The sequence below is a fragment of the Sinocyclocheilus anshuiensis genome, unplaced genomic scaffold (genome assembly GCF_001515605.1).
Source record: "Sinocyclocheilus anshuiensis isolate Anshui unplaced genomic scaffold, SAMN03320099.WGS_v1.1 scaffold188, whole genome shotgun sequence".
NCBI lineage: Eukaryota > Metazoa > Chordata > Actinopteri > Cypriniformes > Cyprinidae > Sinocyclocheilus > Sinocyclocheilus anshuiensis.
Window position 1 is genome coordinate 1,689,225 of NW_015555768.1, and position 11,279 is coordinate 1,700,503.

The following is an 11,279-nucleotide window of genomic DNA, read 5'->3' on the forward strand; positions in this document are numbered from 1 at the left end:
TATATATATGGATTAAATAAGAGACCAAATCCGATTTTAAGAACACTGCAAGGCTGCATAAGGGTCATTTAGCGCCTACAGCACTTTAACCCTGACTGAAGTTTTAAAAAGTGCCTGTTTTTAATATGTTTGTCTATGTATGTTTTTGTTTAGCCATAGTTTTTGTGTGTTTGTATGTTCACACATACATTCATACATAAATATGTGTTGCATCATGTATAAAAGTTTATATTTAGCTTGAAAGCACTCATGGGTACATTTATGTTGATATTGCATTTCTCAGCTGTTGTCTAGTGTTTTCTGCACCTTACTAATTCTTCTTTTGTCTTCTGTTGGCATTTTCTTGCATATACACCAAATTCAGACTGAATAAGACTTAATTCAGTTGTCCGGGGTTCTTTGGGGTTTATCTGAAACTCAGTGTATGTTTCTTGCAGATCCAAACAGTGAAGACTCAGGAACAGAATTTGCTGAGAGAGCAAAATCTGATGCTAAACGCAGAGCTTCAGCAGAAACGTACAGAACAGGAGAGCTTCCTGGCGCAGAGAGATGATCTAAACTCACAGCTACAGGTATTTTGGCACCTGTTAACTTTGAAAACAAAACTGAAAAGCATTCGGAACATATTTAACTTTTTTTTTTATTTCTAAATAAAATGCTTTATCCAGGGTCACTGGACATAGGAATCATATTATACTATAATATTATTAGTCAGTATTATTATTATTTTATGCCCACCAGCAGAAAAGTCTGTTTTTGAGAAAATCCATTCTGATGAAAAAAACTATAAAACATTTTTTTTGTTTGTTTTTAAAGCCTTTTAATAATTTTTTTTTTAATTTAAAAGCAAAAAAACTATTACTTCAATACTTTTATTACTTCAGCAGTTACAAAAGTATTTTTAATGTTTTTATTATAGCTAAGTAATATATATTTTAGAATTAGTTATCAGATCGATCATAAAAATGATTTGACGACTTCTTGCTGATCAGGAGTCAAACCGAGCGAATAGTCGACTACTGGAGCAGCTCACTGAACTGGGTCTGGAGAAGGACAAGCTACAGCAGGAGTTAGAGGAAGCCAGAAAGGTGACGACACACACAAACCTTCTGATCCTTTCACAATTCAGTCAATTCCCACTGCAGCAGGTGAAAGTAGTTTGACGTTTGGTGCACTCACTATCTCTGTCTTCATTTAAGCTTCTTTAGTGAGTCCGTTCACGCTGCTCATTCTTCCATCAGTTAATGCTCTGATCTTTTGACCATCATAATGACTTTATTAATGTAAAAGCCGCAATCGGATTTAGACACAAATGAGCTCCGTAAGATTCACCTTTGGAGTTCTTTCGTACAAGTTTTATTATTTTTTTCTTCCCTCTAGTGATGTTAGTCAATGTTTCTTGCACCAAAACCAATTTTTACAGTTTTAAATGATCATTTTCCACCGTCGTTCTGACACTTTGAATTAAACAGGCTGCTTTTGCTATAGCAATGTAGATCATCCTGATATAACACACTTTTTATACATTTTAAAGGGGTCATATGATTCGATTTCAAGTTTTCCTTTCTCTTTGGAGTGTTACAAGCTGATTGTGCATAGATCCCTGAAGTTGCAAAGACTAAAGTCTCAAAACCAAAGAGATATTCTTTATCAAAGTTAAGACTCTGCCACACCCCCCTAAAACGGCTCGTTCTAACACCTTTAAAAAAGCATCATATGACCCCTTTAAATCTGCATCAAATTCAGCACAAAATGATAATATAAATGAAAATATTTTACGGTTTAAAAAAAATTCTCCACATTACAGTAGTGACAATTAAAATTAGCTTAATCTTGAAAATAATATCACAATATATAAAAAGTTTGTCTATGGCATTCTTTGCTATATAAATTCAATTATGGAGATTTCTATTCATCTAAATACCTGTCATTTAAATAAAAGTTGTTCAAAAGAAGAAAAAATCAAGAAAAATATGTGTGATACAGTCTTGACAATGACTAGAGCTTTGATATTGCCACATTTGATTTAAAACGAAATACCACACTGATAAGAAGAAAGTGAACGCTATCTTTACTTTCTCAGACTGCGGATAAGCGTAAGGTTATGCTGGATGAACTGGCCATTGAGACGGCACAGGAGAAGTCACGGCACAAAGAGGAACTCAGCGATGTGCGCTTGCAGCATGAGAAGGAAGTGCTGAGCATCAGGGCCCGCTATGAGAAGGAGCTCCGCGGCCTCCATGAGGAGAAGAACCGCACGGAAGAGGAGATCCGCTCACAGCTACGAGACGAGAGAGTAAGGAACCTTTGTGAGCCGCTAACTGAAAGCTTGTAGGTTGAGACACGAACATTCAACAAAGCACTTAACCTATTTACAACTGTGTTTCTTTTTTTTTCAGGCTCGTACCAAAGAGCTGGAGGGTCTTCAGCCGTATGTGGAGGAGTTGAAAGCTCAGGTTCAGTCTATGGAGGGGACAAAGGGCTGGTTTGAGCGCAGGCTCAAGGAAGCAAAGGTGCCGTGTGTTCACAATCATCTCTCGCTGCAAAGCACTGGCAGAGATGGAAACTGTCTTTTGTTGTTTACATCTGGCTACATCAGTATCATTCCGACCACATGATGTCAGTGTTGTTTTTTCGTTACTGTGTTGCAGGCTTTAAAATGCCAAATGGTAAAGAGCATTTACAGTGGATTTATTGTTATATTTCAATTTCTTATAAATGTAAAATATAAAAGAAATTGAACCATTAACGTACTGTAAATCCATTAAAATGCTCTTCTTTTCACCATTTGACAGTTTTATAGTCTGTAGCTTTAAAGTTTGAAATATAAAAGTAAAATACAAATTTCAAACTTCAAAGTTATAGACTTTAAAACTGTCAAATGGTAAAAAGAAGAGCATTTTACTGGATTCACTTTTATGTTTCAAACTAACAAAATATTGCATTCATCCTTGGATGTCTGGGTGATTTATACTTGATATTGGTGTCATTTGTTTGTGTTGTGAGCAGGAGACCATGGAAAAGAACAAACTGGACCATGCAGAAGAGATCCAGCGGGTACAGAAAGATCACACACTTCAGCTGGAGGTAAACTTTTTTGGATGTGATCATAAAAACACATTTAATGTTTGACAGCACTTAACGGAGTACAGTCAGCGAAAGCAGATGAAGTAATGAGCGGTAAAGCTATATTTAGCAGATCTTGTCTTTATGACACATTTGTTGTCTTCATAAATATTCAAGTCTCAGAAACACATCAGAATTCTGTCACGTCTCACCGAGTTGATGGATGATGGCTTGACATAGAATTTTACTTAATGAGCTTAAAAGACAGTATGAAATGCATGGAACATGTCTGTAGCTGCTCAAAAGTTAAGAATTTCTCAATGAGGTCATGGAAACCCAAGGTTAAATCTCATGTAATTACTTTTGTTTTTAATAACGTAGCTGGAGTACATTTGATTGCATTTAATTTATGATTCTACTGAACTGAAACACCAATAGAGTCTTATGGCCAGTCCATCTCTGGCATGAATTGATTGATTTGATTAGATCATACCGTTTAATATTATTTTTACCATGCCTGCACAGCCTTGGTTATGTCAGCACAAAAGAAAATTTATTTCAGAAGCAGAGGAAGTGGTTTTGATGCAAGATTTTGAGAACAGAATTTATTTTCTAACTTTTCTTTTATGCTGATAGATATATTTTAGTTTTAGTTTAACAAAACAGAATATATGTGTACACACACACACACAAATGAAAATATTTAAACTTATTACTTGCTTATTTTACTGTATTTTAGCATGTTCTTTGTAATTTAATCAAATATCATATCCTACTTTTCAAGTCTGACAAATCTGTGTATTAAACAAATGAATAAATAATCAGTTCTGTCCAGAACTTATCTGTTTTGAATAAATGAACACATATTCCTGCTGTTTCTCAGGCTAAAGCTGCAGAGGTGGAGACAGTCAAACAGCAAGTAATGGAGATGCAGAAAGAGAGAGAAGAACTCAACAACACAATCGGCAAACTCAGACAGGTGTGTGAACAGAATGTATTCATTTGTAGCGCTCTACTGGTCTCCTCGTGGCTTTTGTTCTTCAGCGTGATGAGAACTATGTGTTTTTAAGATGCTAAATAAGTCACGACTCAGATGGAGGACATTGTGGGGGTGTGATCACTGGAGCTCACCAGTAATTTCAAACGTGACTCAAGAACGATGCAGCATTAGGATGACATTGTTCTTTGTGTGAGCATCTGCTGCCAGCAGCTCCTGGGGGATGTTCAATTTTCAGAGCTGCAAAATTGGTGTTTCCTGGTCTGATCTTAGAATGGTTTATTAGGACTTACCTTTGTTCTGATGTTTCTTGTGTCATGGTTCTTATTGTATACTAAGATTTAAAGTATCAGACACTACATCATACACTACTCCACTTTTTGTGGGTCAGTAAGATTTAAAATGTTTTTTTTTTTTAAAGAAATTACTACTTTTGTTCAGCAAGGATGCATTCAATTGATTAAAAATATTTTAATAATGTTACAAAAGATTTCTATTTCAAATAAATGCTTATCTTTTTAACTTTTAATTCATCAAATAATCTTGGAAAAATGTATCATGATTATTAAGCAGCACAACTATTTTCAATAATAATAAATGTTTCTTGAGCAGCAAATCAGCATATTAGAATGATTTCTGAAGGAACATGTGACACTGAAGACTGGAGTAATGATGCTGAAAATTCAGCTTTGCATCACAGGAATAAATTACATTTTAATATATATATATTAAAATGGAAAATAGTTATTTTAAATTGTAATACATTTTCACAATATTACAGTTTTTAATGTATTTTTTAAATAAATGCAGCCTTGAGACTCAAAAACATAAAAAAATCTTATTGAACCTAAACTTTTGAGTGGTAGTGTATATTCATAAATAATAAATATTAACTAAAATAGTTAATATAATAATAATAATAATAAGATAAATATGAAATATTGAAAACATGAATTGCATAACATTATTTCTGCAATAGAAGTTCCACTGTAAATGCATTTAAATGCCCTTTTTTGTTTTATATGGTTCTTCAGTTGTGCTGTCTTTTTATTGTCTAAAATATATAAAAATGAAAGCGACTAAACTGTAGCTTAGTGAAACATTTCAAACTAAACTGAAAAGTTATTTGAAAATAATCATTTGACAGTAGTTTTAAAATAAAGATGGATTTGATAAACTGTATTGACCTTTGTGTGTGTATTTCAGGAGATTAAAGATACAGTGGATGGACAGAGAATCCTGGAGAAAAAAGGTAGTTCAGCGGTAAGTAGGCAATCCAGCCAGGAGAAAGGGATGAGTCAGGGCTTTCCCTCTCTTCATTTCCCAGAAAGTGAATTAAAATAGTCCCAGGCTATGGGCAGGACACCTCTGCCCTACAGACCTGAAACCAGACCTCCCATTGACGAGAGTCGGTCAGCGTTCATTAACGCTCTAGCCGCTTCATCAATAGAATCTCGTTTGACAGTTCATTGATTGTCTCTGTGTGTGTGTGTGTGTGTGTGTGTGTGTGTGTGTGTGTGTGTTTCCAGCTCCAGAAGCGGTCCATACTTTTAGCTCAATAAAGTTTTGGTTATAGCTTTTCTATGGCATTGTTTATTAGGCACACTGTTTATTAGGTTACAAATGCAGTCCCTCTGGGAAGTTCCTTCCTACTTGAAGCGATTTTGGCCACAAAATGGATGAAATTTCAGATATCTTCCCCTCTTTTTCTCCTTCCGACAAAAACAAAAGGATTTTGTAGTGCTACTGTGGCAAAATTGGAGGATGGGATATTTAGTTGATGTTGTCTGTATGTATGTATGTATGTATGTATGTATGTATGTATTTATATATTATTTATTTTTTTATTTTTTATTTTTTTTTGGTTTGGGATTTTATGTAATGATATTTAGACATTTATTTATTTTTTAAAGGGATAGTTCACCCAAAAATAAAACTTCTGCCATCATTTACTCATCCTCTAGGTAGAGTTCCAAACTTGTATGAGTTTCTGTATGAAATATTTTGAAGAATATGGGTAACCAAACACTTGATGGTCCCCATTGACCTCCATAGTAGCTTTTTCCATACTATGGAAGTCAGTAGGGACCATCAACTGTTTGGTTACCCATATTCTTCAAAATATCTTGCGTTCAGCAGAAGAAAGAAATTCATACAGGTTGGAAACAACTTGAGGGGAGTAAATGATGACTTTTAATTTTTGGGTGGACTATCCCTTTAAGTGTGGCTTAAGTGTCCAAATACTATACTGGTTTATAGTCTGCTAAATGTCCTTCAAACTAAATGTCCATCAGATGTCCAAATAATGGCTGTCATGTTATGTCTGCAGCTGAAAGACTTGAAGAGGCAGCTCCATTTGGAGAGAAAAAGAGCCGATAAACTCCAGGAGCGGCTGCAGGAAATCCTAACCAACACTAAGACCCGCACAGGTGAACACTTTCTCCCTTTCATGTTATGCTTAAGATTTTGAGATATACCCCTCCATCATCATATAAAGCATTTGTAAGTTCATGGAATAGGGCTTTTTAGAGCTGTCAGTGCCCTCTCAGGTGATTTAAACTGCGATTGGCTCTGCGTTCGCTATTTCATCACACATGGGCGGCATGAATGAAAAATTTAAAGCAGGTAAGTAAATATGTGGCGCTGAGCATAAATAAGGCAGCAGATGAAGACGGCTCCACCCCCACTGCAAACTGCTACAAATGAGACAAACCCGAAGCGTTACCACCTGAAGAGAAATCCAAACAGCCCATGCGCTTTGTTCTTGCATCAGGTTCCTGTGGGATGTTGAGCAGTTCACTTTCTTGCGTCGGCTCATTGGCTATAAATAGTTTTTCCAAGAAGGCAAATTACATTAATGTAGTTTTTCTTTCACATTACTGTGGTGTTATTTCATATTTTGGCTCACTTTTCACAATCCAATAAATTACTTTCTCTTGCCCCATTTCTTTTCTTCATTGAACATATTATTTGAAATACATTAAATACAGGTTGTGAACACATTTTTCATTGACTTTAGCTGCCCTTTGACTGTTTATATGATGTCAAGTCAATTTTATTTGTATAGTTTTTTTCACAATACACATTGACGTCACAGAAAATGTCTTTATGAAGTGGTTTTGTATATTTTTTTTTAGACCAAGTACGAATTATAAAAAAAAAACCTTAAGGGTTTAACTATTTGAAACACAATTTTTATCGACTCTAGCTGTCCTTTTTTATATGACGTCAAGTCAGTTTTATTTGTATAGTGCTTTTCGCAATGCACGTCGACGTCACGGAAAATGTCTTTATAAAATGGATTCGAGAACTTTTTTATTCAGTAGGACATGACATGAATGCAAGATGATGGTGTTTCTAATCAAACGCCATCAAATGTTTGGACCACATTGGCGACTCAGAAGTCCAATGGTCGAACACTGGCTCAAAATCAATAAATAGTGTCCCAACTTAATAGAAACTTAACAAGGAGGGAGAGGCGGGTGCTGTAAATATTTGATGGAGCCCCTCTAAAAATGTGCTACAGATCCATGCATACGTGCATTTGCTCTCTGTAAATTGTTGGCAGTGCCAGGTCACTCCTCTTTTGAGCCATTTATAATTTATAATTTAAAGTATACTTAATGTTTAATGATTGCGCTACAGAAAGTTTATAATCAGACATTTTAAAGTAGGGAGCATTATCTTTGTCAAATGTCCAGGAGGGTCCGAAAGTCCACACACACACACAAACACAAACACACACTTTCTCAGAGAGATTTTGGCATGTGTTTTAGTTCACTGGCCCAATCTGTGGGGGGAAGAAGGTAACAACTTTGCACTATACATTTAGTGTTCATTGTCGTATTCTATTTATAATTTTCTTTTTTTAAAAGCAGCATTTATAGCTCTGCTCCAATACCTAGTGAGCTTGCTACTACCTAAATAAACTACCTTCTAAGGGAGCATCTCAACGGAAATGGAAACTCCAAAAGAGACTCAACTCTGTTGATTCCAATGGAGGTTGATTTAGCATGCTGCTAAGCTAACAATGTCATACGCTGAAAACATATAGCATACAACTAATGGATAAAATAGCCAGCTTTTAATTAGACTATTTATGCATACTTTTTTGGTATTGAATAGTATAACAGTATATTTATTTATTACATATTGATTTTATTCAGTCTGTAAACCAAGGTATCTCAGAACTTTCCTTTTCAAACAGCCTTAAGATCTTAAAATGCTGTCTAAGTTGGCAGCTTACTAGTTTTTGGAACAGAGCTTATATATATATATATATATATATATATATTAGTATATATATTATTATATATATTAGTCACATGATCCTTTGGAAATCATTCTAATATGCTGATTTGTTGCTCGAAAGTTTTCTTTTTATTTAAAATAGTTGTGCTGTTTAATATTTCTGTGGAAACCACCTTACATTTTTTTTTCAAGATAATTTAATGAAAAGAAAGTTCAAAAGAACAGCATTTATTTGAAATAAAAATCTTTTGTAACATTATGAATGAAATAAATTATTCTAGTATACTGATTTGCTGCTTAAGAAACATTTCTTCTTACTATCAGTGTTGAAAATAGTGCTGCTTAATATTTTTGTGGAAACTAATACATTTTTTTTCAGGATTTTTTTAATAGAAAAGTCAAAATCAACAGCATTTATTTGAAATAATGTTTTGTAATTATAAATGTCTTTGCTGTCACTTGTGATCCATTTAATTTGTTCTTGCTGAATAAAAGTATTAATCTTACTGAACCCAAACTTTTGAACATTAGTGTATTCCATACAATTAAATGTTACATAAAATGGATGGCGTCTAACTTTTGTGAATTGTTTACTTTGTAGATTCTCTGTCCGTGAGTGCAGGTATTAATGGATGACGTTCTGCTAAGTAGCCTGTAATATGTTAGCATGCTTAGCTCTAGTATAGATTACTCAGTAGTGATTCCTTGTTTGTTGACCTACGTACTCTCTGTAGATTGCAAATGCAGTTGTATTATTATTTCGGCCTACTAATAGTTGCCTTGCAGTAACTAGTTGTTGATCAAAATAGCGGTTACCTGTTTCTGGAAACTGCTATTTTATAGTATCTAGGACTGGACAGTATTTCAGTATATTTTCAAACAAGATAGAAAATGAGGCAATAGCATTCATATTAATATACTTTGATGTTGTAAATGTTTCTGACACATAAAAAAGTACGTTGAGTGAGCTGCTGCAGGAAATATGCACAATCTAACCCATTGCCATTTTCTAGCTCACCTACAGCGCTTAGTGATTTATGCTCTTAAAATATTCCTCTTTTTGGGTAATGTATATATTTACAGGTCTGGAGGAGCTGGTGTTGTCTGAGATCAGTTCGCCGAGCCGTACACAGCAGACGGGTGACAGCAGTAGCATCTCCTCCTTCAGCTATAGAGAGATCATGAAAGACGGGGCTTCGGCTCCCAGCACCAATAAGGTAGAGGGGGCCAACGACCCTTGCAAATACTGTCGCCACAGTTGACGCTTCCTTTTCTCTGGCTCCCAGGAGCATTTCCGACCTCCAGAAGCTTTTAAAGGGGTCATAGGATGCTACATGCACTTTTACAAGTTGTTTGAACTGAAATGTGTTAGTGGATTACGTTTGTTTCTGAAGCGAATGCACCCCCGAACTACATAAATGCATCTATGTTCGCGCGAATCATTCATGATCCAGCCTCATCTACAGAAGAAGTGAGAGTAATGTTTTGTAATGAATCTTTGCAAATCGCCTTTCCTAATAATGTGCTAATTAGCAAGTTTCACAATGAACAGCTTGATCTGAAAAGAGCTGTTTTTGACAGGGTAAAAAAGGTGTTTTTTACACTACCATTGAGAAATTTTAACCCAACTATGTTACAGACTTTTCATTAAGACCTTAAAGAATCATATCAATTTGTGGAAAATGGGCATCCTATGACCCCTTTAATAAATTCCTGAACAGTGTAAATTCCATAAATATCCTGTGCCTGTGAAGAAACGGGAGAAAATAATGGTTGTCGTGACATGCTGGACTATCTTGAGGGACATGAGTGTGGTTTGGTGAAGAAAAACACAAACTTTGAGGTACATTTGACTAATTATTGCTGTTTTCTAAGACTAGGAAGTTTTAAACTTCACCATGCAACTCATCCCTCAACATTTGTGCTATAGACATGAATGGTGCCTCAATCATAAATCATCTAGTTGACTTTCAAATGCATTTATCAAAGCACAGACTCCCATTTTATGCCATCAATTTGAAACATAATGCATATCAGGAATGTTTAAGATATGTTTAAGGAGAATCGTCATCAACCTTCAGTAAGGGAACTTCATTTTTTTAAGCCAGAGGGAAAATGAGACTCGTGGGACGAAAATAGTGTACACAGGGGACGGCGAGAGTCTCTGGGACGAGTCGACTGTCATTTGATTGGATCGTCTCCAGCTCCTTGAAACGCCCTGAAACAAACTAAGGGACAGAATAGGACCACCACATGTACAAGGCTGATGGAATTCCTTCCTGTGACTTTCATGTGACGTTGAATGACACTGTGTTAAATGACAGAAGTTTCAAAGGGATAGATCACACAAAACTTATTTAAAAAAAAAAAGAAAATACCCACATCTTGTTCTAAACCTACATGACCTTCAGTGTTATTTTAGTATTACTTATATGCTGTTATAGTATTTATTACTATTTTGAAGTAGTTTTGTTTTAATATTTTAATTATGTGCTTTTGTCATAATTTTTTTGTTATTTCTATTTAGCTTTAATTTATTTATATTTTAGTTTTTGTTTTTAGTAAGGATAGTACAATAGTACTGCACTTTTGGTTCTTTAGTACTATTTTTAGCTTTAGAACTTGAACATAAATTAGTTTCAATTAGTTGTCAAGGCACATTTCTAATTTTCGTTTGTCTTAATATTTTATTTTATTTTAACTTTATTTAAATTATCCAAAATTATTTTTAATAGTTTTAGTTAACAGTAACAACGCTGATGACTTTCTGTCTATTTAATCCCATTGCTAAAACATTCATACTGGTCTAAGCTGGTCTTGTCAGCATATTTTTAAGTAAAAAAGATGTTTCAGTGAAGGTTTATTTCTCTTTCCACAGTCCAACACCAGCAGCCCTCAGTCCCAGCGTCCTGCGGACCTTTCGGACGACGAGGTCAGTGAGCTCTTCCAGAGGCTGGCCGAGGTT

General features: G+C 34.9%; 1 protein-coding gene across 1 annotated transcript in view; it reads left to right on the forward strand.

Annotated features, from left to right (window-relative positions):
• LOC107674351 (GRIP1-associated protein 1-like) overlaps positions 1 to 11,279 on the forward strand; it is a 49,462-nt gene that overhangs the window by 17,252 nt on the left and 20,931 nt on the right. The window contains exons 16-25 of the mRNA XM_016468307.1: positions 438 to 572; positions 993 to 1,088; positions 2,084 to 2,296; positions 2,400 to 2,513; positions 3,010 to 3,087; positions 3,950 to 4,045; positions 5,270 to 5,326; positions 6,393 to 6,492; positions 9,398 to 9,531; positions 11,193 to 11,279. The exon at positions 11,193 to 11,279 is cut by the window's right edge and continues 10 nt beyond it. Coding sequence (XP_016323793.1) covers positions 438 to 572; positions 993 to 1,088; positions 2,084 to 2,296; positions 2,400 to 2,513; positions 3,010 to 3,087; positions 3,950 to 4,045; positions 5,270 to 5,326; positions 6,393 to 6,492; positions 9,398 to 9,531; positions 11,193 to 11,279 — 1,110 coding nt within the window. The remainder of the gene's footprint in view (positions 1 to 437; positions 573 to 992; positions 1,089 to 2,083; positions 2,297 to 2,399; positions 2,514 to 3,009; positions 3,088 to 3,949; positions 4,046 to 5,269; positions 5,327 to 6,392; positions 6,493 to 9,397; positions 9,532 to 11,192) is intronic.